Below are 26,815 nucleotides of genomic sequence, written 5' to 3'. Positions count from 1 at the left end.
TCTTCTAAGGCCAAACCCAGTGGAAATCAAATTTCTGTGTTACTGCTAACACAAAGTAGTGCCAGAACTATCACCCCTGTTCTAAGGTAGGGAAAAGCAAGAGGGCAGGGGAAAGAAAGAAGAGATATATAAATGACCCAAATGACCCTATGGTAAATTATTGAAAGAGCTTTTCAGTGGTCTGTGTGTCTGTCTGTCTGCATTCAGACTGTATTCAGAAAACAGGTCACTTTGTACAACCCAGGAGGTTCCTTTCTTCAGAGATGGCTTGTTACACAGGCAGAACAACATGGCTCCACGATCATCCCAGTCTTAGCTGAGATGTAGAACAGAATATGGGCATCAGAGGAGAGCCCCTGACCATGTGCTGTCCCTTCAAGAGACAAGCTTCAAGGTCACCCCCCAGGAGACCTCCCCAGCCTCACTGATGAGGTCAGGTGTCCCCACTGTACATTCACGTGGCCTCTGCACCTTCCCTACTAGTTAAGGTTCATTGTGCTTTATCATGATGACTATGTCACATGATGTCTCTAGCCATGCTCTACACTCATGGAGGGAAGGCTGACCATGTCTGTACTGTTCACCACCGCAGAAATCTAGTTGTCTAAGTGAGTACACCATTAACTTCTGATTAGCCCTTCTGCCCACACTTCCCCTTGCCCAAGTTTCTAAAACAACCCAACTGATGAGGATGCTGGGGGCTCAGTCAGTTAAGCAGCTGCCTTTGGCTTAGGTCATGATCCTAGGGTCCTGAGGTTGAGTCCCACATCGGGCTCCCAACTCGGCAGGGAGCCTGCTTCTCCCTCTGCTTGCTGCTCTCCCGGCTTGTGCTCACTCACGCTTTCTCCCTGTCTAACAAATAAATAAATAAAACAAACAAACAAAATACAAAAAAAGAAAGAACGAAACCAATTGATGGCTTTCCTTGATAAGTGGAAATGGTTTAGTTTCCAAAAAGTGGAAGACCAAAGCATGCAGGGTTGGGCCAGTGAAAATGAGAAGTTAGCACTGATATATTTTCTCCCAAAGTTTGATTTGAAAAAACAAAAGTATCTAAATACAGAAGTGGTACAATCTAGAGTCCATTGTGACACAAGTAACTGCAAATTTATTAATAAACTTTGGACTTCCCCCAAGAAAGCTCAGAAGGCCCTCTTCTGCACAAGAGAGCACATAGGATAAAAGGAACAGGGATGACAGCAGTGGCTCAAACACTGGCTCCTCTATTGCGTAACAGAATACAGAACATATTCTTTGAGCTACGAGAATTTGGTCTTTGTAACTTGTTAGGAAGGGAAGTTTCAGAAGCCTTGCAAAATGAACAGAACACTCCCTGAAGTGACCAAGGCCACCGAAGGCACTCAGAACTATGAGGAAATGACCTTCTGCTCCTCTTCCTGGAAATCATGTATGCATAGACTCTGACTGTCTAAGGCATTTTTGCCTCTGAAAAATGGTTATTCCTCTAGGTAGATGGGTAGGGCTGGCGTTGTCAGCCAAAAACAGTGTGACTATCCAATGGGTTGGTATAAAAGCATATTCTTTCTGCTCTGAAAAATATCTGAGGTCAGATGTACCTCTCAAACCTGATACATGAAGCGTGAGTATGTAATAAGCCACAGGATACGGTGTTCCTTACAAGTTAGTGTCCACCCTTCCGTCCTCACAAGAGCCACAGCTGCAAGAGCAGCTCGGGAATGACTGTAGATGAAGGCAGCCAGGGTCCAAAGGCTCACCCACTCCAAATGCCAAGTAGTCACCAAAAAATCTGGAATTAGAATCTGACCTAGAGCCATAGGCAACGCTGCTGAGGTTGATGTACGGGTAGAGTTGGCCTGAACCGCTGGATGTTTCATTAGATACACACACTACAGACAATAACCTTCAGGTGGCCAGGAGCCACGATGAGGATGGATTTCCAAAAAGTCCATGCAGAGCTATCTGGGAGATCGGGCTGGAAATCTTTGGATGCCGAATAGGAAAGAGCATGTTCCCCCCATGAGAATCCGAGGTTCCAACCTTATAGACCAGATATAAGAAAGAAATGTTGAAGGTCCCTTCTTGGCTGCCAGGCCAACCTGGATATATAAGTCATTTAGTAACAAATTAGAAGAGAGTCAGGATAGTGGCTGCTCTACTCTAAGGACTAGTTAGTCTAGTCCAGTCTTGCCCTGGTCTAGTCTAGGGACTAAGGTCTAGTTCTAAGGAATGCTTTACAATCATAAAACTGAACTTCTTTTCTTGATCCTTATAACTTCTCAAATGTTTGCCAGTTTTATTAACTCTGCTTACTCCTGTGTCCTTCCGTGTAGTCCAACAGAGTAAATCCCATCAATGAAGAGGAGCCTATGTGCACCTGCTCTGAAGACAAAGAGGACTTGATTTCTCAGAGCCTCAGTTTCCCTATTTATAAAATAAGGCATTTGGACTGGATGGTCTCTGGGAGAATGTGAGTCTTTTCCATGACTTACCCTTCCCTTACTGCCTCGTCCCTAGGAGGAGTGTGATCTGGGAGCCCTCCAGGTCTAACGCCCTAGACTCTACTGAAGACAGAGGGCTCCCCCTTGCCAGTCAGTTGGAATAGTGGCAGCAGATATGAGAAGAAGAGGAAGGCAGGCCAGCCCCCTAAACTCTGCAAGAATTCAAAGAGAACTGACCCAGATGCAAATGGGCACAGGGACATAACCATCTAGATTGGGTCTCCATGTGGTTTCCCAATAAAGAATCTGATAGGTTGGTTAAAAGAGCATGGCTGCATGAAGGCAGGAATGAGCCAAGGAGCCTGATGAACAAACAAGCTTGGAGTTTTGTGCCACAGGAGAAGCAACTTCTTCACACATACACAAATCCAACCTTTTTCCGTTGTAGCTTCTGCTTTTCCCTGAATTCTTCCATCTTCCTGGCCTCTTCTCTTAGGGTCTGGGCAAGCTGAATGTGACATTGGGCCACACTGTCTACTTCTGCAAAAAGAATAAAAAAAAAAAAAAAGACAAAACAAAAAACAATACACAAGATCTACATATGTCTGAATTCAAATATACAAAACCACACAAAACGTATGCACAAAATACTGGAGCAAGGGGTAAAAATAACGTACTTCACTCGGTCACCATTTATTGAGTGCTTCCATGTGACCAGCCTTGCCTTGGCCACCAAGACCAAAGCTAGGAAATCCTTTAGCTTAGCCTCCTACCACTGGCTGTCACTCATCTAGTATGTGCCCCGGGCTAGACTGAAAAATAGCCAAGGCCCCAGCTCACAGAGCTTATGTGGTAGAAGATATCACAAAACCCACTACGATTTCAAATTCAATACTTATTTCACATTAGATGACTCTAATAGTCTTTCTATCTCTAACATGAGCCTGAGCATTTGTGAGAAAGGTCATACACGAAAATTTTGGGTACCAATAGTTACTTCTAGATAGAAAGATGACTGGTGATTTCTTCCCCTTATTTTCTAAGATCTTTGTAATGAGCATGGCTTATCTTTATAACAAAAACAACAACAACAAGAACAAAATTCTTATTTTACTTGTTCTAAGAAAACTAATTGAAGCATGGCATTAAAGCTAGAAAGACTGACAGATCTGACCTAAGAAAAAATTTTAAACTTGTGTGTGTCAAAACAACCTTGAACAAGGTTCGAAGATACATAACAAATTGGAAAAACTATTAGTAACTTATATCAAAAAGAGTAAATAGCTATATAAAAGAACATTTATGACTCAAAAGAAATATATACATATATATTCCATTATAAGAAACTGCTTAAAGAACATGATTTTTTTTAAAGATTGGCTAAATGGCCAATAAACATTTGAAAATGTATTCAGCCTTAAAGCTATTGAATGAAATGTAAAACTTGAAACCACAGAATATATAATTTTTTGCTTTTAAGTTGGGGAAATTTTTTGAAGTGTGAAAATTCTTCATTTTGGCAAGCCTGGGGGAAAACAGCACCTTTGGTGGAGGGAAAAATCAGTACAACCTTTCTGGAGGAAGTCTGGCATTTTGTAAGATCAAAATTTTCTTTTTTTTTTTTGAACATTTCATTTTTAAGTCATCTCTGTACTCGGTGTGGAGCTTCAACTCACAATCCTGTGATATCAAAAGTCACATTCTCCACTGACCAAGCTGCCAGGTGCCCCTCAGAACTTTCAAATGTGAAATAATAATGCAGACCTATGTGAATTGAAATGGGATGTTTAGATAATATTCAGAAAAACAAACTGTAGAGAGCTAGGTATAGTATAATCTCATTCATACAAAAACTCGTGTGTGTGTGTGTGTGTGTGTGTCTGCGATTTAAGAAAGAGAAGGAAAATTACAAATGCATAGAAAAAGGTCTAGAAAGATAATCTACCAAACTTCTAGCATGATCAAAACATTGATATTTTCAGGGGAACCTCGGTGACTCAGTTAGTTAAGCATCTGACTTTGTCTCAGGTCATGATCTTGGGTCCTGAGGCCCAACGGGCTCCCTGCTCAGCAGAGTCTGCTTGTCCCTCTCCCTCTGCCCCTCCTCCTCCTTCTGCTTTCTCTCTCAAATAAATAAATAAAAATTTAAAAAGATTAAAAAAAGAAGAACTGAACAGAAATTTTAGAAATAAAAAACACACTAATGGAGATTAAAAAAAAAAAAAAAACTCAACAGACGGGCTTAAGAATGGAAGAGACATGGGCACCTGGGTGGCCCAGTGGGTTAAAGCCTCTGCCTTCAGCTCAGGTCATGATCCCAGGGTCCTGGGATCGAGCCCTGCATCAGGTTCTCTGCTCAGTAGGGAGAGCCTGCTTCCCCCACTCTCTCTCTGCCTGCTTCTCTGCCTACTTATGATCTCTGTCAAATAAATAAATAAAATATTTTTTAAAATTGATATTTTCATTTCAAAATTTATTTTAAAACATAGGATCTGTCCTCACCTCATAGAATCTGTACCACTGAAACAGTATCATCCTCTTTATTTATATGAATAGACATATTTGTGTATAATTTTCATTGCATAAAAACACCTGGAATCACATTCACCAATAACTGCTTATCGCTAGAAAGTGAAAGTTCAAATGTTCATTATCTTCTCGATAGTTGTTTAACTAGTTAGTTGTTTGCTTGAATTTTTAAGACAAATATATATAAATGTATGGTTTTTTTTAATAAGAAGGAAATAAAACTATTTTGGGGGGGAAAAGAAAATAAGTTAAGTATGAACAAGTTTATAGGCTTAAGAGATCCAGCCTAGGCTGAAGCTCCCTTGGCCCACATGTTTAGGCTTGTGGGTATCTAAGAAACAAGAAACATAAACAATATTTCCACCTGGAGAAATGTTTTTATTCGTGGTTAAAGAAGGAAGAAGACACCTTCTATGGAAAAGTTAGGATGAATAACTATTTAGCTAATATTTACAAACATCTAGAACCTACATCTAGCTACAGAAACACTTTAAGCACATGTCGCATCTACAGTGTCATGTTAAAATCGCTAGCTTGGAAGCACCAGGTATTGGGAAGAACAGAAAGCCTTAAAGGCACTTCCTGGGAATTGGCCTGGGGAACTGAAGTGGGGAGCACCTGGCTGGTCAGTTGGTAGAGAGTACAACTCTTGATCTTGATCCACGACCATGAACTCAAACCCCATGTTGGGAGAAGAGATTACTTTAAGAAAAAAAGAAAAGAAAAGAAAAGAAAAAGAAAAAGAAAAAAAAGAAGTGGGGACACCTAGGTGGCTCAGTAGGTTAAGCGTCTACCTCCAGGTCAGGTCATGATCCCAGAGTCCCGAGATGGGCCTCCCTGCTCAGTGGGGTGTCTGCTTCTCCCTCTCCCTCTGCCCCTCCTCCCCTGCTGTGTTCTCTCTTTCTTAAATAAATAAATAAATAGAACTGGACAGGACCCCTTAAAGGCCTAAGTGCCAGGGTCTCGCCCTGGATTTCAAGTGTGAGAACCGCTGCTCTAAGGGAGTCAAATGCACATCACGACGTGGGGGTGTGGAGGATGGGTTCTCCTGCTCGTTTCAGCTCTGCAGAGCTCCTTCTCACCTTGCGAGCTGCTCTAACTTTTTTTTCACCCAATATGAGATCGCTGTTCAAATTAAAACCCACTTCTGGGGCACCTGGGTGGCTTGGTGGGTTAAAGCCTCTGCCCTTGGCTCAGGTCATGATCTCACGGTCCCGGGATCGAGCCCCGCGTTGGGCTCTCTGCTCAGCTGGAGCCTGCTTCCTCCTCTCTCTCTCTGCCTGCCTCTCTGCCTACTTGTGATCTCTGTCAAATAGATAAATAAAATCTTTAAAAAAATAAAAATAAAAATAAAACCCACTTCTGGGACAGACAGACTCAGCAACTTGCCAGGGCCAGCAAACACAGTTTAGAGAATCACTTACGCTGCTTGAAGACCTCCAGGGCCCGCTTCAGGGTGCTAAAAAACAAGCACATGTATAGTTTCAGTTCTGGAAACTGGCTGTGCAATTTCATAATGCTATTGCACGCTTCTCTCTGCCTGAATCTCACGGCCTTCCAGCTCAACTCTGCCTGTGAGCTTGGAAAGACCACAAAGGATCAAGACTTTGGCCATTCACTTTCCTCTTTCTCACTCTCTCAATCCCAGGCATAAGCTTCTCCACTGTCCACCTGGGTAGAGCAAGATGCCAAAATTCCTCATGCTTCCTTTCCCCCAATGGTATTATAGGAGTTATGGTCCCTTTCTCATAAGAATACTGGTCCTTCTCTAAGGTATGATCATTAGAAATGTGGATACAAGCCAGTAAAGGAAGGGTTCACACTCTGGCTCCTGATTGCCCCCTATTTCCATTCATCAACCATGTGTTCCTTGAACATAAACTATGAGCCACATGTTGTGGCAGATGTTAAAGATTCAATGATACAAGACAGACATGATCCCAGACCTCAGGCTCTAATGGGGGAGACACTAAACACATTGCACTAGTGTTCCATTGCTGAATAACAAATTACCACAAATTTAGCAGCTTAAAACAACAGACATTTATTACCTCACGGTTTTGGTGTGGAAAGACCCTGACTCATTTTTCACACCTTCTCTTGATGTCCCCCCATCCTCTTATAGCCCATGGCTCCTGCACCCGGGGAGACCCCCCTTGCCTGTGGTTTGAGTTTTCCCCCATCCTACACTTCTTAAGTAAACCTCCTTCTGAGGTCACTTGGCCCTGGGAATGTTCTTACTCATGCTGCCTTCATAGAAGCAGATCTCACTGGGCTCAGTCAGGCCCCTCTAAGTAAGAATGGAACTTTGTGAATTCACCAGCCCCCAGCCCCCACAGCATAAGATCACGGATCACTTCCTATATGTATATACGTGTGTAGCAAGTTTTGTTACTTTGCAAAGTAAAAGCCCTTGTCTTTTCCAGCTGACCACATCTTCCAGCTCTTTCGCTTCCGCTGCTCTGTTCACTTATCCCAAAAGAGAGGATTCTTCTTTCTCCATGCCTTTTCTCACACAAATATTCCCAATTATTACAAAGACATCAAGCAGAAAAAATAACTGCACATTCTCCGTTCACTTTATCCAACTTATGACACGATTTTTCAAGGAACACAGTGTACTAGAAAGAATCCCATCGGACAAATGTGCCAGCGGTCCAGAAGGACGAATGAGCTTCACGAAGCGCAGACTTTCTACTGGCATTACTGAGATATGCAGAGGGACATGGCAGCACGTACAACCAGAAGTCTTTCTCGATGGGGAATCATGGAGCTGAAACCCAGCTTTACTCATAAATTGTTCAGGGTGTAAAATTTTTCTCCCACCTGAAGGGCCATTAAGAGGGCAGTCCAAATAGCTCTTCCATTTGTCATTAACATTGTTGCCTCATATCATCACTTAATTGCTATTTCCCTTGCTCAGGGGATGATGACAATCCAGAGACAGAATCGGAACCTTGGGGATGGTGGCCCAGCCATGTCGTCTCCATTCTTCCCTAGGGTTCTTCATTGTGGGAAGAGAAAATATCCTACCACCCTTTACATAAGCGCTTTGGCCTTAGCCCTAATGCAGCCCCTTAGAAACCCAAGTCTCCGTGTGGTCCAGGAGAGGGAAAAGTCCAACTAGTCCATGCAGAAGGAGAGTCTCGCGCTCTTATCCAGGGCCCCTTCCTAAAGATCATCCTGGAGGTACCAGAGACAGGAGTCACCTAAATAACCTTCCATGTCAACCGTGGAGACACCATTGCCAGGAATTATTCCCCATTGCATCTTTCTCTCCGAGCTACGCTCTTAGAAGGAACACTGACTGGCTTTTGTCACAGAGCAGAGAGAACAATGCAGAGGCTCTCTAGGAATCTGCTAAGTTAGAAATCAAATGTGTATGAATATAATAAATACCATTTTGGATCAGGGCGCCTGGGTGGCTCAGTTTGTTAAGCGTCTGACTCCTGGTTTTGGCTCAGGGCCTCATCTCAGGGTCCTAGGATCGAGTCCCGCACCAAGCTCTCGGCTCAGCAGGGAGTCTGCCTGAGATTCTCTCTCTGCCTCTTCCCCCAATGCTCGTTCTCTCACTTCCTCTCTCTCAAATAAATACTTAAATATTTTTAAAAAATATATATCAATTTGGGTTAGACTCCTTCTGCTAAATATTGAAGAGCTCGATAAATATCAATGCAGGAGTCCATATGACTGCCCATGAAGCCACCAGCCCTGTAGATGAGAGGCAGTGTGTCCTAAAGCCATATCTGTATTCAGAGAATAACAGAAAAGTAAATCGTCATACAGAAACCTCCCATCGGGGTGCCTGGGTGGCTCAGTGGGTTAAGCCTCTGCCTCTGGCTCAGGTCATGATCTCAGGGTCCTGGGATCGAGCCCCGCATCGGGCTCTCTGCTCAGCAGAAAGCCTGCTTCCACCCCCTCTCTCTGCCTGCCTCTCTGCCTACTTATGATCTCTCTCTCTGTCAAATAAATAAATAAAATATTTAAAAAAAAAAAGAGGGGCGCCTGGGTGGCTCAGTGGGTTAAGCCGCTGCTTTCGGCTCAGGTCATGATCTTAGGATCCTGGGATGGAGCCCCGCATCGGGCTCTCTGCTCAGCAGAAAGCCTGCTTCCACCCCCTCTCTCTGCCTGCCTCTCTGCCTACTTATGATCTCTCTCTCTGTCAAATAAATAAATAAAATATTTTAAAAAAAAAAGAGGGGCGCCTGGGTGGCTCAGTGGGTTAAGCCGCTGCTTTCGGCTCAGGTCATGATCTTAGGATCCTGGGATGGAGCCCCGCATCGGGCCCTCTGCTCAGCAGTGAGCCTGCTTCCCTTCCTCTCTCTCTGCCTACTTGTGATCTCTGTCTGTCAAGTAGATAAATAAAATCTTAAAAAAAAAAAAAAGATACCTCCTATCAGTGGTGAGAGCCATAAAATGGCACAAAGACCATCTCTCACAGTTGTCATAAACAGCATGCGTGCATGTGCCTAAGCCCCTCTATTAAACGTCTAGTATAAAATTAATATAATCCTCTCTATGAAACAGTATACATAGAAAAAGACTTCAAATTAAATCTAGAAGGTTTTACTAATGGGTCATGGCTTCATAGTTCATTTGAGCCTTCTTTCTATTTTTCTGTATTTTTCACAACTGGAAATAAGGGGGAGGGAAACAATTTGAACTATTTTCACCCAACACATGTCACCCCATGGGCCAGCTCTGTCTGCTGAAGTGATGGGGGCTCCCAGTAGTACTGGTTGACCAGGAACCCAGAACGAAGCGTGGCACCTACTTGATCTCCGACTGTCCACATGGTTTCTTCCTGGAGAGGTTGAGAAGGTCTTTGCCATACTTCTCTTCAATTGATGCCCTGAGGGGAATAGGAGAGGGCTCTGAGTCCTTCTTGGAGTTGATTCTTAGTTAAAACACATGGCACGCCCCTCGAGGGCAAAACTGCACCTCTGACGGGAGAAGCTCAGATATAAACCAGTCTCTAAAAGGCAGAACTCCCTCTACCCGACCAGAAGAACTATGAGAAGACCAGTAGCCTTCATCTCTAAGTCACCAGCATGGACATCACAGCAAAACCAGACACAACCTCCCGACCAGCACAGGCTAGGACATTACAGACTATTTAAAACTATGACCCAAGGATTTATTTACCAAAAATTGATTTTTATTTATATTTATATATATATACTTAAGTGGAATACGATATTTCCACCAAATGCTGCACTCCTGAGGCTCACCCCTCCTCCCATGTTCTCGAAGAGTATCCCTTTAACCATCCTATAGAGTTCCTCATCCATAGTCAATTCAAAGACATAGCTAAACTGCAGCAATGAGAGGGCAATTTCAGAATACAGGCTCTGCAGTTGGCAGGTCTCACAAGAACAACTGATTTTTACTTGGTGCAGCATGGCCTTTCTAATGTGCCAAATATCCCCATTTCCCCATCCATTATGGTGTCTCAGGGACCATAGCAGGTACATTGTACCAGATTCCGGGACCCGACTTTCCTAGGTTTGAAACCAGATCTATCCTTTCTTCGTTGTGTGACCTTTGACAAGTTACATAACCTCCCTGAGCCTCAGTTTCTTCCGCTGTAAAATAAGGATGATAAAACTCATCACACAGGGTTAGTAGGAGAATGAATGAGATAATGTATGCAAAATATATGGTAGTTTATATGTGTATTGGCAAGCCTTCATTAAGTGGCAGCTAGTAACATAGTCTCATTTAATTGCCCCTAGCTACTGGCTGCAGGGTGATGATCCTCATTTTTATATTCGTTTCTTGCTCATATCAGGAGCTTGGTATATAAGCTGGCCCCATCCTGGGTTCTTTGGGTGAGAGAGTCTAAAGACAAGAGGTACAAGGGACAAAATAAGTTCATTTCCTTGTCAACCAGTGGAAGACCTCAGCCTGGAATGTTCTATAGAATGCTTCCTAAAAGGAAGTAAGGGAGGTGGAAGAGGGGATAATGTTCGGGGGAGAAGAAGAGAAGGTGGGGGGAATTTGACCTGGACTTTGAAGGATGGGGACAACTCACTTAGGCATCAGGGAGAAGGGAGGACATCCAGGTGGGAAATACCGGAGTAAACATGTACGGGCAGAGACCTCCAAAGCATACTAATCAACTCTGGCTGGCACAGAGAGAGTGGCTGTACTGAGTGAGAATGTATGAAACAGAAAGAAAAGGACGGGAAAGAACAGTTCTGCACAAGGAACAAGCACATCCTCCCGGAAGGTCACCTGCCCTTCTGCCCAGAGCTGATGAGTCATAAACACACGATCTCTGTGTGTGAGGCCTCTGGAGCTGCCACTTTGTAAGTTCCCATGGTAAGTTAATTACCCAACTTCATATGAAAAGCTACTCTTCTGGGGCGCCTGGGTGGTTCAGCTGGTTAAGCACTGACTCTTGGTTTCGTCTCAGGTCATGATCTCAGCGTCCTGGGATGGAGCCGTGAATCAGGCCCCCTGCCCAGAGGGGGGTCTGTTCTCCCTCTTCCCCCTCCCCCTGCTTGTGCACCATGCTCTCTCTCTCATGCACATTCTCTCTCAAATAAATAAATAAATAAAATCTTTTTTAAAAAATTCTCTCTCTCTTTCTCTTGCCTTCACCAACTTGTGCATTCTCTCATGCTCTCTTAAAAAAAAAATAACTAAAGAATAAAATAATAGGGCAGTGATATTTGTAAAACTTTTGTTTTATACATGTGTGTACTAGGTGGCAGTGTAAAATTTTTTTTATTATTTCTTTCTTCTTTAAAAAACTTTATTTTTTTCTTTTTATTTTATTTCTTCTGAGGGTTTCATTTAAAAAAACAGGTGGACATCCCTGATTTCCATCACCATCCCCATTGTGTCAGGGGTCTCTTGGGTGGTCCAGCCTGGGCAACAGAAGCTTCGGTCAGGAGCCAATGCCTCCTCATGGGTGTATGGCAAGGCTAGTTCCTTCCCAAGAAAATGTATAAAAGCCCTTCCTGGAGGAGGAGCTAAAAATCAAGGGACATTCTGCAATCTGTGTATCTTATAGTTGTGAAACACCTGTTTGCTGCTACCTTGTCAGAGGTCTGCTGGACAAAGGTAGAAGCCCACCTCCTGTGCCCATCAGGAGAAAGGAACACTGTATGTTGGTGTCACCACTGTCAACCAGCTTGGGTAGAAGAGGGAGGCTGGTCCCTCAAAGGAGGGGTACGTAGCCAGCTCCCTGGAGCCCGAGGGTTGGTGGACCTCTCTCCACCCAACCCTCCAGCCAGTGCTCCAGTTCCCTGGGGACCTTCAAGGGGGCAGACAACCATAGAAATGTGATGTTACCCCATTTTCTCTTGAGAAGAAAATAGAAACACTTAATGGAAAAACACGTTGACGTCTGGATCTCCAAGTTATAAACCTCTTATTCAGTGTGACACAAATAAGATCTGTTCACTAGTTTGGGTCCCAGCAACGACCCCAATCTTGGGCCAAAAATCCCTCCTAGGTGCTCCTTCATCCAGAATCACTGGGAAACTGAGTATTCTGCTGGGATAAGATTTTCCACAAAACTAACTGACCCCATTAAATATGGAACTTTTTTTAAAAAGAAGTCCTATCCATTAAAAAAAAGAAAAGGAAAGGAAAAGTCCTTTAAACTGCCATGGACCACCCTGAACACCAAGCCCCTCGCCCGCCAGGATGCTGCAACCTGCCGCCATCTTTCTCACGGCTCTGTGGCCCCACCAGCCCACCCCAGCCTCTGAATCAGCTAAGCCTTGCTCTTCTCCCACAGACACGAGGGTACTCCTCCACCTATGAAATCCACACTGCCCTCTGAAGGCCCCGAAAGGTCCTGTCTGTCCCGCCTGGACTGACCAGTCTTTCACAATCTCCCTCTCCCAGGAGGTTTTTAGTGCCACCCCTATCACTTCACTTCGCATTTTATGATATTTTGTGCACTGCTTCATTCCTAAATCTCCTTTGTCATGGATTTCTAAGAGCTCTAGGAGAGAAATAACCATTTACTTCTTGGGGACCATCCCATAAGCTACAGCAGAGGGCCTGTGGACCCCCAAAGACAAAGTGTAAATGATTCCTTTGAATGGGTTTTGTCTCCCCTCCGTCTTCGAGGAAGAAGAGCAGGTACCTCTCTTTCAGGAAGTCTTCAAACTCTTTGCAGTTCTTGCGGCCATTGTTGAGGTGCTGGATGAGGCAGTCGTAGCCCGCGGTGCTGAGGATGTCCGTGCTCTGGTGAGAAACAACATGGCGTCAGAGCAGGGACCCTGAGGACGGCGTCCCCAGGCCTAAAGAGTGCACGGGGCCAAGCGCAGGGGGAAGCCGGCAGTGGGAAGTTTCAACGCACTTCACCTCCAAGACAGATATGACCAAAGAGGACGAAATAGAAGACGTAAGCGTGTTTGCAGCTATGGGAGAACTGTCAACGTTAGGAAGGGGAAGGGCCACGAAGCAGGAAGTGATGGGACAGAGAGATCACAAGGACGAGAGGGCTGGCCGGGCTCTGTCCCTCTCTGCACCCCCACCCAGAACTGGGACCAGGGCTACACAGTCTTCCCTTTGTCCTTAAACTTGTCACGGAGCTTGACACGGATGTCCCTTCCCACAAACAATAAGCCTGGTGTGTTGGGCGGGGGTTGAGGGTATCCCTGCAAAGGGCAAGCAGCTCTGAGCCAGGAGCCAGGCCCCAGGAGCCAAGAGGGGGTCCACTGCCCACTGGGAAACATGAAGGGAACCAGCAGGATCCATCACAGGGTCACCGGCTGGTCCCAGCTGGTGATGGGTGGTTGGAGGGAGAGGAATTTTTTTTTTTCATTTTAAATTAGCAATTTATACCTATTTGATTCTACTGTGCACTGGGAGGTTGGAGGAAGCTACCTTAGTCCCCAAAGCAGAAGCCCCAAAGGCAGTACATTTTTAAAATCAAAGTCCCTCAGCCCCTCCAACCAACCAGTCAGGGGCTCAAGAATATTCCCTGAAGTATCCCCTAATGAGGCTGCTTCCCTGGCTGCTACCTCCATATGCATACAACAAGCTGCCTGATTCAGGCTCCAGGTCCTTAGAGAGGTTAGTTGGCTGCCACTGGGTGTGCCCTGAGGAGCTCTGAACTCACCCACCCCTTGCCCAGCCCGGGTGACCACCCCTTCCCAGGCCCAGTCAGCGGAAGGGGGTACCACTCTGCCATTGGTGGTGACTGGGGGACTCCTGAAGACACCACTCTACACAGTCCCGGGCACCAGAGAAGCAGAATTTCTCTCTTCCATTTGCTGTCACTTACACTGGATCCCTTGAAGATAGGGTCCCAGAGAGATCCAGTAGGACCCAGGCTTGAGGCTGATTTTAACATGGCATTCAGAAACCTCACTGGGCATAACTCACACTGCATTTTTAAAGATGGATTATTGGGCACGTGGGTGGCTCAGTCATTAAGCGTCTGACTTTGGCTCAGGTCATGATCCCAGGGTCTTGGGATTGAGCCCTGCACTGGTCTCCCTGCTCAGCAGGGAGCCTGCTTCTCCCTCTGCCTCTACCTGTAGTTCTGCCTACTTGTGCTCTCTATCTCTCTGTCAGATAAATAAATAAAATCTTTTAAAAAATAAATAAATGAAATAAAGATGGGTTATTATCAGAATAGTCAATTTTACACATATAATTAAATCTAAGTAAGAAATGCCTTTAATTCTATGAATTCTGGCTGTTGTTTCAGCATAGATTTAGGCCTCGAGAAGCCTAAGGAAATGGCCTCTCCAAAGCTTCAGTCCTCCCGCCATCCCTCCATACATACTTCTCTCCCAGCCGCATAGGCATCTTATGATTTCCCACAATGCAGCGTTCCGTGGCAACTCTAAGACAATGTTTACATTATCTCCTCCTGAATCCAAATCCAGTCCCTCAGCCCCCAAGTTCTCTGGAAGCCCCCTCTGAGTAGCCCTGACGCCCCCCCTTCCCTGGGCTCTCAGAGCGCCGAGCGTCTGAATTTGCTGCTCGGTATCCACCACATGAAGAACCTTGCTGCCCCAACTCTTTGGCAAGTTCCCTGCAGCTTCTCCCTAGTCTGGGGCACCCCTCCACACACACACCACAAAACCCTCTAGCTTCATATGATGCACACCTAAGGTCTACAATAAAATTCTGTAGGGAAGGAACACCTCTTGTGTTCCAGCCAGGTGCTTCTGAGGATAAGGATGAAAATGGACTCCGGAGTGAATGAGTGAATGAATGGTTACACAGGGCCATGGTCAATGGTAGTTTGTAGATGGAAGTGCTTTGCCTTTCCCAGAGAAAAGCCCTTGGGTTCCCTGTGTTATGATATTCATTTGAAAAATGTAGTTCCCTTTTTCTTTTTTTTTTTTTTAAAGATTTTATTTATTTATTTGACAGAGAGAGATCACAGTAGACAGAGAGGCAGGCAGAGAGAGAGAGAGGGAAGCAGGCTCCCCGCTGAGCAGAGAGCCCGATGCAGGACTCGATCCCAGGACCCTGAGACCATGACCTGAGCCGAAGGCAGCGGCTAAATCCACTGAGCCACCCAGGCGCCCAAGTTCCCTTTTTCTTAATGAAAGGTGCAGATACTCTTGGACCAGGCAGGAAGGATGGGAGCTAGACTAGGGTTTCATGGAAACAAACCAGGTCATTCGGCCTCCTGGCTCTCAGCCTTAAGAAAAACAGAACTGCTGCTTCAGAGCAGTGACTGGGCTACAGAGGTGACCAAGAATGGAAATCCCCAAGGATCTGGAGGGCCAAGTAGGCTACAAGACTGCATGAGCACAAAACTGGCATCACAGGTCTGCCATCAGAAATCATAACCCCATAAACTCAGTATCCTCAGCTTGGTAAACTAAGCCCCCTACACAGTATCCCTGACTTCTCTCCCTGAGCTTTTCCCATACTGGGTCTCTTCCCCTGACCTCCAAATGAACAGTTAATGTTTCTACCCCAGGACTTTTACACATGCTCCCCCTGCCCCATGGTGGGAATGGCATTTCCTCCTCTTCATTTAAGTCTCTCCTCTGCTTCAGAGCCAGTTCAAATTCCATTTCCTCTCTGGAGTCTTCCTCAAGTAATTCCCACTATAGTCTTCTCTTCCTCTTCTGAATTCCTGGAGTGTTTAATGCCCATTCCTCTATTTGGCTCTTATTCTATATTATTTTATGTCATTAGTCAACATCTTTTTAAAAACTAGCTAATTTCTTAAAAGATTTCTGGATTACACCCAACTTTTATCTCCCAAAGCAACTTCCGCGTTAACGGTGCTTGAGAAATGCCTATTAACTGTATGCCAACTACAGACAAGATATTAACCACGTTCCAAAGTCCTCATTAGAGTTCTTGCCATCAAGGATCCTGTTGTTCATTTAGGGAGTCAGTAAAAGACACATAAAACAAACGTGCATGCACAAGGAAAATTAGAGGCTAAAACAATATATGAGACTATAAAGAGAAAATATATAATGAATGAGATAGAGAAGAAAAATTAGGCTTGGGTCATCAGCAAAGAGAAAAAAATGAGTCTTTTAGAAGGACTGGGATTCACACAAGAAATCAGAAAATATTTCAAACCAACTGATAATGAAGAAAATGATACATCAACATTTGTGAGATGCAGCAAAATAGGGCTTAAAGGGAAACTTAGAGATTTAAATGCTTAAAGAGAAAAGAAATTTTTAAAAGTAATGATCTGGGGCATCTGGGTGGCTGAGTGGTTAAGCCTCTGCCTTCAGCTCAGGTCATGATCCCAGGGTCCTGGGATTGAGCCCCACATCAGGTTCTCTGCTCAGCGGGAAACCTGCTTCCCCCCTCCTCTCTCTGCCTGCCTCTCTGCCTACTTGTGATCTCTGTCTGTCAAATAAATAAATTAAATCTTAAAAAATAAATAAATAAAAGTAATGATCTAAGCCTTCACTTAATGGAAGTAGGAAAAAAGAATGAATGAATCTATAGTAAGTAGAAGGAAGGAAATAAAAATAGTGGAACACAAATAAAAGAAAAAATAAAAATAGTAGAACACAATGACACAGAAATGGACAAATAAAGTGTTCATGAAAAATTGTTTACCTTCACCTGGAAATTCAAATTAAAGTCACAGTAATATCTACTTCATGCCCACGCCCACTAAAATAGCTAAAACTGAAAAGTAACAATGAATGTAGGCAGGAATGCTGAACTATGAGACCTCTCACACCTTGTTGATGGGGATGTAAAAATGGTACATTTTTAAAAGTAGCAAATTCTCAAAAAGATAAATATATACATACCCCATGACCCAAAGTTCCACCCATTTCGCATTTACCCAAGCGAAATGAAAACATATGTCCACAAAAAGACTTGCACGAGAATCGTCGTAGGAGTGTTAGACCCAATAACCCCAAACTGGAAACAGCCCAAATGTCTAACAACTGATGAATGGCATACAATGTGTGTCAAGTCTATACAATGGGATAATACTCAGTGATAGAAAGACAGAACTACTGACCCATGAAACCACCTGGATGGATCGCAAGGTCATGCCAGTGAAAGATGCGACACAAGTATTTACTGTGTAATGTTACTCACAGGACATTCTAGGAGAGGCACTACTAGGACATAATTCTTGGTAAAAGAGATAACAGTGATTGCCTGAGCCAGGGGAGAAAATAGGGCTGGAGTGGGAAGGGGCCCTCCAGGAATTTCCTGGAACAATGGAAAAACATACACCCAAGTGACCCACATTCCTACCAAGATCATTCCATAGAGAAGTGTGGGCTGTACAGGTATAGGCAGTTTCTGAAACTCACTGACCTATGCATTTTTTATCTTATATAAATTTTGCCTCAATAAAATTAAAAGGCAAAAAAAAATGCATTAGGATTCAGAGGGAGAATGGGCAGGAGGAAATCAGTAGAAGGGGTAGAGGCAGCTCAGCCTTAGATGTGGACCTGGCGTTGGAGTCCTGGGTGAGGCAGGGAGAAGAAAAAGAAGGGAGAGTGAATCTAAGCACCCAACAAACCTCCCCAAGCCCCAGAACTCGAGGTTTCATGATACTCAAATCACAGACAGGTAAACAGCATTCAAGTTTCAGTCAATGGGTTAGTACTTGAACCACAAAGACATTTCTATTTCCTTAAGACAAAAAATTTGTCCAATCCAGCAGTGAGCTCATGGGTGCCACATCAGCAGACATGTGAACCAAAGAATAGTACTAACAGTCCCGTGAGCACGGCAGCAGGCAGTCTGGACCAGGGGGGCTCTGGGTTCCCGAAGGAGGATGTGTCTGTGGGCTGCCTGGTGGAGGAGGGTGACTCTACTGCCCACCAGCTCCCCACCCCAGATCTAACACTCAGGTCTGATTCCGCTCACTTGGTCCAGGCACATCCAGGTCTCCTTCCTGCCCAGAGCTGAGCCCCCAGCTTCAGGGGCCTCTGAGAATTTGTTTCTAGACTCCTTTCCCACCATGGGGCCTATGGGCAGAAGGTATAAAGGCAGAGGGGAAGCAAAGAGTACCTGTGGCCTCTCAAGCTGCCATCCCGGTTACAGGCACTGCGGCCAGGGTGTCCCCATGGCTGTCCCCACGTCTGGTTCTGTGCTGCGTCTCTCTCTCTCATGGTGTCTGCTACACACAATTTCTCTACACAGGGGCTCCAAAGCCACCCTATGCCAGAATCCTCCCAGCAGACCCCCAGGTCCCACCCAGACCTCCAGGTTCTGAGCTTGGGGCATCTCCATTTTTTGCATTCCTTCCAAGTGACTTTCTGCCGCTGGAGAACTGCGGCCACAGACATGATGAAAGATGAGAGAAGATCGGGGATCCTGCGCAGAGGAGCCGAGCACGGAGGAAAGCAGGACGCAGGAAACTAGAGAACATGGCAGATGTGGGAGGCAGGAGAACCATGGCCGGAAATGGGCATGGAAAAGAGAGCAGGGGAAGACTCCACGGTTCCAGCTTCATTTTGAAACCTCTTTTTTATTTTATTTATTTCTTTGACAGAAACAGATCACAAGTAGGCAGAGAGGCAGGCAGAGAGAAGAGGAAGCAGGCTCCCCACTGAGCAGAGAGCCCGATGCGGGACTCGATCCCAGGACCCTGAGATCATGACCTGAGCTGAAGGCAGAGGCTTTAACCCACTGAGCCACCCAGGCACCCATTTTGAAACCTCTTTGAGTAAAAAACTGTGAATCAGTGCTGATGCCTCTAGGAGGGTGTGGGGCCACTGACCATGCCGTTCATTACAAAGGCTGCATTTGTCTACCACCTGGGCATGTGACACAGCCGCCGGCCACACTTTGCATTATTGATCCACCGCCCGTTCCATAAACACAGCGAGGTGAGAGCTATTTCCATGTTTCACAGCTGGAGAAAATAGGGCGCTAGGAAGTGATGGTCTCCTGATCACTGTCTCCAATGACAATGAAAGATTTTAACCCTTAACCAACAATATTATCCAAATCTCTGTCATTCATGAAGAGCTATACAGCAACAGTAGACACGGGATACAGACCAAGGCATTCCTGTTACCTCCCTAGGCTCTCCGCCTGGACCTTGCTTTCCTACTTACTTTCCTGTCTCTTATACCAAAGAGGTAAAACCAGATGATTCAAACTCACCTTATCAGCAAATGTGGATTAATTATTATTAATTAATATTAAAAATTAGGTCCAATATACATTGCATGCTTGCTGTATTCCAAAGAGCATACTGACTATCATGCATGGAATGTCCTGTATAATCCTTGTAACAGCCCTGTGACACGGGTATCATTCTTATCTTCATTTACAGGACAAGAAACTGAGGATCAAAGTCTATATTCGTAAACCACTCAACCACACAGCTTCTCTTCCTGGAGGACAAGGAGCATAGCTAATTTTCTGTCAGTCCACTTCCCAGCAAATCTAAAGATTTTATTTTTAAGTAATCTCTACACCCAATGTGGGGCTCCAACTTAAAACAGATCCAGAGGCTGAGCCAGCCAGGCGCCCCACCCCCACCTAGCAATTCTCCGTGGGCACACCCAGGCTTTCACGCCACACTTGGGTTTGAGTCCAAATTCTACTGCACTAGCTGTGTGACCTTGGGCTGAGCGCTTAGTCTTCATTCGTGTGAATTTACAAGGCTGTAAAATTGGGGAGTATTGTAAGGCTCAAACGACATACCATGCCTTGACTTTGTCAAGTGCTTCATAAACTAAAGGAATGAGGGGAGACACATTCAAGACCAGGCCACGGAAATAAAAAGCATATGGATTCAGACCTGTGTGAACTTTTTCCTTGAAAGTGGACCACAGTGAAATAAATGTAGCTATTCAAAAATAACTATGTCATCATCAGAGGAAGCAGCTGGAAAGGTGTCAGAGGCTATAGAAACTGCTGTTTTCAGCCAAGTGTTCCTAAAACCCAAAGTCAGAATCCTGTCATGGTTGTGTCGTTAAGCCCTCTCGTAAGCCATCACAGGGGACGTTGAGGCAAGAATGAACCCCACCCCAGTTCCCACCCCGGCTGTGCTCTGCAAGCCCACAGCAGGTCTCCCTCACTCCCTCCAACCTTCCGTCACACATCCCCAGCTCCGTCTGGCCTGGATCCATTTTCACATGTAGAAATGTCCCTCCTGTCAGGTCATCAGGTCAATTAAAAAGGCAACTCCACTCAACTGAAAATACATTTGAACGTAACTGTGCGATACCAAACCTCTGCATCAGAAATTTAAAGAAAAAAAAAATGATGAGAAAGATGGGGACCAAAATGTTCAAAGCAGTTCTCTTCTGGAGCGCTTGGGTGGTTCAGTCAGTTAAACATCCGACTCTTGGTTTTGGCCCAGGTCATAACGTCAGGACTGTGGGACAGAGCCCCACATCAGGCTCTGCACTCAGCAGGGTGTCTGCTTGAGAGTCTCTCTCTACTCTCCCTTTTCCCCTTCCCCCTCTCTTTTTCTTAAATAAATAAATAAAATCTTGGGCTTTTTTTTTTTTTTTTTGAGGCCTTTTGTTTCTCTCTCATGTGTTTGCTGGCCCCACTAAAATAACAAATGATCCACAACCACAGTGGAAAAGTAGGGCCCAATGAGGAAGCTGGAGATTTGTAGGAATTTCTGTTATATAAAAAGCTAATGGGCTCGATGGACAGAGGACAGAAGTCAGTATTCCCACCCACGCAAAACAGAAGTTCCACAAACTTTCCCAGCAAAGCCCTAGAAACCCTCAAGCTCAAATTGGCAAAGGCTGGACCTGAAGCAACTGTGGAAAATCGGCAAGGTATGTGAAGGCCATGGGCACCCCGCCAGTGCCCCGCCCTGCTCTCAGGGCAGGCAGAGCAGCTGATGCTGACTTTCACTCCAAAGCCATCATTGGCAAGGACTCTGCCAGCCAGCAGCCTCCTAGCAAGGACATGGAGTCCAGAACAGCAACAGCTGACTGACCCTAGGCACTGTCGGAGTAGTTGAATGAAAATAGCCCAGAAAATGTCAAAGAGATATGTAATGAGTAAGGACTTACCTACCATATAAAAACAGTATAAAGTAAGAAAAGTTTTAAAAGTGTGGTATACTGACATGCAGAGCTGATACTCAGGTAAATAAAATACAAACAACAGTCCAGAAATGGTTTTATGTGCACAGAGGATTTAACATATGATAAAGGAAGCATTTGAAACCAGAAAGCAAAGGATGGCTTATTCAATAAATGTTATTGTGACAATGACTGTCCTTTTTCCAAAAAACTAAATAGAGAGCCCTTCCTAACATCATACTCTAAAATAAATATCTGATTAAGTGAAGGTCTAGGCATGGAAATCATACATATATAAGAAGGATATATAGAATATATATTTTTTTAAATATTGAGGTAAGAGATTTTTCTAGACCGCAAACTTAGAGCATTTAAAAAAAAAAAAAAGGCGAAATTTGCCTATTCTGAAAATACAGTTTAGCAAAATGGACCCCACTTGGGACAGAAAGTTTAAACAGGCTGATTTCCATAGAAGAAACAGAAAGTAATCAAGGAGCAGAAAAAAGCAACAGAACTGGATTTTTCATAGTAGAATGGAATTCCATTCTCAAATCCTCAGGGGAAAAAACTATTCCTAAGGTCCAAAATTGATTGGAAATAAAAGAAAATGTCCTAATTCACCTTGTAAAGCAAATATAACACAGTATTTAAACTTAATGGCATACAGAAAAGGAAGTTACAGATCAATATAACTTATAAATATTAATCAAAATGTTCTAAATAAAATATTAGCAAGATCAGGGGCTCCTGGATGGCTCAGTTGGTTGAGCATCCAATTCTTGGTTTTGGCTCAGGTCAAGGTCTCAAGGTCGTGGGATCAGGTCCCTGTCCCTGGGCTCTGTGCTCAGCAGGGAGTCTGCTTGAGATTCTCTCTCTCCCTCTGCCTCACCCCTTCCCTCCCACGGTCTCTCACTCTCTCATAAATAAATAAATCTTTATAAAATATTAGCAAAAATAATCCAATGCCACATTCAGAAGAGAATATAACATGACTAAGTGGGATTTATTCCAAGAATGCAAAATTGGTTTAATATTAGGAAATGTATTAACCTAATAAAACATTGTAATAAATCTAAACAGAAAAATCAGGATTTTCTCCCTACATGCCTATGGTGGCTGAATAGACTCCAAAGATTCCTACGTCTTAATCCCTGGATTCCATGAACTTTATCTTATACAGAAAACAAGTCTTTGTTGGTATGATTACATTAGGACTATTGAAATAGGGACATTATTTGGGTGGGTCCTAAATGTAATCACAGATGTTCTTATGAGAAGGAGTAGAGGGAGATTTGACACCAGGGAGGAAAAGCCATGTGACCACAGAGGCAAGACTGGGGTGATGTGTCAAAGGCCAAGAAATGCCATCAGCCACCAGAGGCTGGGAAGGAAAAGGAACAGATTTTTCCCTACAACATCTCGAGGGAGTACCGCCTTGCTGACACCTGGATTTCACCTCAGTGATGCTGATTTTGGACTTCTGGCCTCCAGAACTGGGAATGAAAGCATCTCTACTAGCAGATGATATGATACACATGGAAAGTTATTCTCTGCTCCTGGATAGGATGACTCACTGTCCTAAAAATGTCAGTTCTGAGTTAATTTATAATTGTAATGCAATCCCAATGAAAATACCAACAAGTTTTTTCTTATGTGGTTAAACAAAGTTCATATGGAAATCATAAAACTGTAGAGGTGACCAGGAAAATACGGAGCAAGGAAAGTTCTGAAGGAAAGCCTGCCCTACCAGAAATTTAGACATAGTATAAAGCCCCCATAATTAACACACTGTGAGGCTGGGGCAGAAATAGTCAAATAGACCAGCGCAACAGAATATAAGGTCCAGAAATAGATGCAAGTACACATGGAAATTTAATATATGATAAAGGTGGCATCTCACATCACTGGGGCAAAAATGGACTTTTTCTTAAGTGGTGCTGGAACAACTGTTAGACATGTAGGAAATGATAAAAATAGATTCAAGCCCCATACCGTACACAACTATAAATTCAAGATGGATCAGAGGTCTCAAGGTAAAAAAAGAAAAAGAGAGAGAGGGGGGCGCCTGGGTGGCTCAGTGGGTTAAGCCTCTGCCTTCGGCTCAGGTCATGATCCCAGGGTCCTGGGATCGAGCCCCGCATCGGGCTCTCTGCTCAGCAGGGAGCCTGCTTCCTCCTCTCTCTCTGCCTGCTTCTCTGCACTCTGCCTACTTGTGATCTCTGTCTGTCAAATAAATAAATAAAATCTTTAAAAAAAAAAAAAAAAGAAAGAGAGAGAGACCTGCAAGTACTAGAAGTAAACATTTATGGGGCACCTGGTTGGCTCAGTTGGCTAAGTGCCTGCCTTTGGCCCACGTCATGAAACCAGGATCCTGGTATCGAGCCCCACATCAGGCTCCCTGATCAGAGGGGTGTGTGCTTCTCCCTCTGACTGCTGCTCCCCCTGCCTGTGCTCTCTCTCTCTGTCAAACAAATAAATAAAATCTTAAAAAAAGAAAAAAGGAGTAAACATTTCAAAAGTTTTTCTAACTGTGACTTAAAATCCAAGTACACTAGGACACCTGGGTGGCTAAGTCAGTTAAGTGTCTGCCTACAGCTCAGGTCATGATCCCAGGGTCCTCAGACTGAGTCCCACATCAGGCTCCTTGCCCAGCAGGGAACCTGCTTCTCCCTCTGCCTGCTGTTGGCTCAATATCTCTCTCTCTTCTCTGACAAATAAATACATAAAATCCTTTTTAAAAAAATCCAAGTGCACTGAAAGAAAAAAATTCATACATCAGGCCACCTAAAAATAAACTTCATACCAAAAAAATAATAATAGACAACATTAAAAGGACAAAGTAAGGGGAAATAGTTACAATAAAATCACAGCTGAAGGGCTATTATCTCTAACATAAAAATAATTATTTAAAATTGATGGAAAAGGATAGGGTGCCTGGATGGTTCAGTCAGTGAAGTGTCTGACTCTTGGCTTCAGCCCAGGTCATGATCTCAGGGTCATGGGACTGAACCCTGCAGGGGGCTTCACACTCAGTGCAGAGTCTGCTTGAGGTCCTCTCTCCCTCCCCCTCTGCTCCTCCCTCTTGAGTGCTTTTTCTCTCTAAAATAAACAAATAGGGGCGCCTGGGTGGCTCAGTGGGTTAAGCCGCTGCCTTCAGCTCAGGTCATGATCTCAGGGTCTTGGGATCGAGCCCCGCATCAGGCTCTCTGCTCAGCAGGAAGCCTGCTTCCTCCTCTCTCTCTCTCTGCCTGCCTCTCTGCCTACTTGTGATCTCTCTCTGTCAAATAAATAAATAAAATCTTAAAAAAAATAAAATAAAATAAACAAATAAACCTTTTAAAAGAAAGGAAAATAAAATAAAAGGAAAGGAAAAGGAACCAAACAATGGGCAAGAAATATAAAACAGATGATTTACTCTGTGTGTACGTGTTCCTTAAATATCTAGAAAAATGTACAACCTCAGCTATTGAAAAGAGAAAGGCAAATGAAAACAACCTCACCCATCAGAATGGCAAAATTAAGGGTGCTTAGGTGGCTTAGTCATTAAGTGTCTGCCTTCAGCTCAGGTCATGATCCCAGGGTCCTGGGACTGAGCCCCACATGGAGCTCCCTGCTCACAGGGGAGCCTGCCTCCCCCTCTCCCACTTCCCCTTCTTGTATCCCCTCTCTTGGTCAAATGAATAAGTAAAATCTTAAAAAAAAAAAAAAAGAATGGCAATATTAACAAGCAGGAAACACATTTAGGTGACAAGACTGTGAAAACAGCCCCTGGTAAGAACAAAAAGCGGTTTAAACTCTAAAAGAGGGAATTCAGCAATATCTAACCAAACTATGTGTGTGTTGACCTTTTAATCCAGTTATCCCACTTCTAGGAATTCACCCTCAAGTTACACCTCCAACAAAAACAAAGCACATATGCACAGGTTATTCACTGACGTGCTGTCTGAAATGACAAAATTCTATAAACAGCCTAAATGTTCACCCACAGGAGAGTGGCTGATAAACCGTGGTACATTCACACAATCAAGTTCTTTGTACCTATAATAAAGAATGAGAACCACGGCACCTGGGTGGCTCAGTAGGTTAAGTGTCTACCTTCAGCTCAGGTCATGGCCCCGGGGTCCTGGAATCGAGTCCCACATGGACCCCACATCAAGCCCTGCCTCGGGCTCCCTGCTCAGTGGGGAGTCTGCTTCTCCTTCTCCCTCTGCCCCTCCCTCCGCTCGTGCTCTCTTTCTCTCACTCATTCTCTCTCTCAAATAAATAAAATCTCTCTAAAAAAAAAAAAATGAGAAATATCACTAAGAACTGATACAGGTTGGCTCCCAGTGTATATTTTTTATAGCAAAGAAAGCAAAGGACAAGAGTGGAGCTGGCTTATTAATACAGCATTTCTGTCAACCCTCACACAAGGGACTCACGGTTTCTGATTATTTCAAGGGAACCACCGTTCTGATTTTCTGGAATAAACCGGTCATGAACATGCCCCAAACAGGGGTGCCTAAGTGACTCAGTTGTTTAAAAGTCTGCCTTTGGCTCGGGTCATGACCCCAGGGTAGTGGGATAGAGTCCCACATCCAGCTCTCGGCTCAGCGGGGCGTCTATTTCTCTCTCTGCCTGCCACTCTCCCTGCTTGTGGTTGCTCACTCTCTCTCTCTCTGTCAAATAAATAAATAAAATCCAAAAAATAAAAAATAAAACAATAACACACATTTCCAGATTCTGTGGTCATTCTGCCTTTTGCATTAAGAAAAGAAAATGAGGGGCGCCTGGGTGGCTCAGTGGTTTAAGCCGCTGCCTTCGGCTCAGGTCATGATCTCAGCGTCCTGGGATCGGGTCCCGCATCGGGCTCTCTGCTCCGCGGAGAGCCTGCTTCCCTCTCTCTCTCTCTGCCTGCCTCTCCATCTACTTGTGATTTCTCTCTGTCAAATAAATAAATAAAAATCTTTCAAAAAAAAAAAAAGAAAAGAAAATGAGAAAATATATTTTATCTGGTCATTTGTACAAAAAGAAACACAGAAAACATAAACCAGAAATTAATGGAATTTTTCACTTACTTACAAGGGGTAAGAGGGATCAGAGTGGACAAGAGAGGAGTGGATTGGGCTAGAAGGAGTGGGGACGGTGATGCTTCTCTGGGCACCCCTTTTTCATTTGTTTTTAACTTTCGAAAGTTGTTAACATAACAAGAATAAGGGAGAAACCTCTACAGGGGAACACAAAGAGAAAGAAACAAACCTAACCTTGTTTGAATGAATAAAATCACCACACTGAAGGAGAGGGAGGTACATTCAACCCAAATAACTTTTGTACACCCTATTCTGACAATGCACTCTCAGCCCAAGGCCAAAAGAAGGAGACACATTAAACTCTAGCTTGCTTCCCGCAGTGGTATTGGTTAGCAATTCTGAAACTACT

At 44.2% G+C, this 26,815-nt stretch overlaps 1 protein-coding gene across 2 annotated transcripts in view; it reads right to left on the bottom strand.

Moving 5' to 3' along the window:
• Positions 1-26,815, bottom strand: part of PSTPIP2 (proline-serine-threonine phosphatase interacting protein 2) — a 71,515-nt gene that overhangs the window by 19,852 nt on the left and 24,848 nt on the right. For both annotated transcript variants that reach the window (XM_032310063.1, XM_032310062.1), the window contains exons 2-5: positions 13,057-13,157; positions 9,724-9,801; positions 6,374-6,408; positions 2,854-2,960 (exon numbers count right to left, since the gene is read on the bottom strand). In XM_032310063.1, the coding sequence (XP_032165954.1) occupies positions 2,854-2,960; positions 6,374-6,408; positions 9,724-9,801; positions 13,057-13,157 (321 nt within the window). The remainder of the gene's footprint in view (positions 1-2,853; positions 2,961-6,373; positions 6,409-9,723; positions 9,802-13,056; positions 13,158-26,815) is intronic.

Source organism: Mustela erminea, chromosome 13 (genome assembly GCF_009829155.1).
Source record: "Mustela erminea isolate mMusErm1 chromosome 13, mMusErm1.Pri, whole genome shotgun sequence".
In the NCBI taxonomy this organism is placed as follows: domain Eukaryota; kingdom Metazoa; phylum Chordata; class Mammalia; order Carnivora; family Mustelidae; genus Mustela; species Mustela erminea.
The sequence above is the reverse complement of the archived record's forward strand: the minus strand, read 5'-3'. Positions and strand labels throughout refer to the sequence as shown.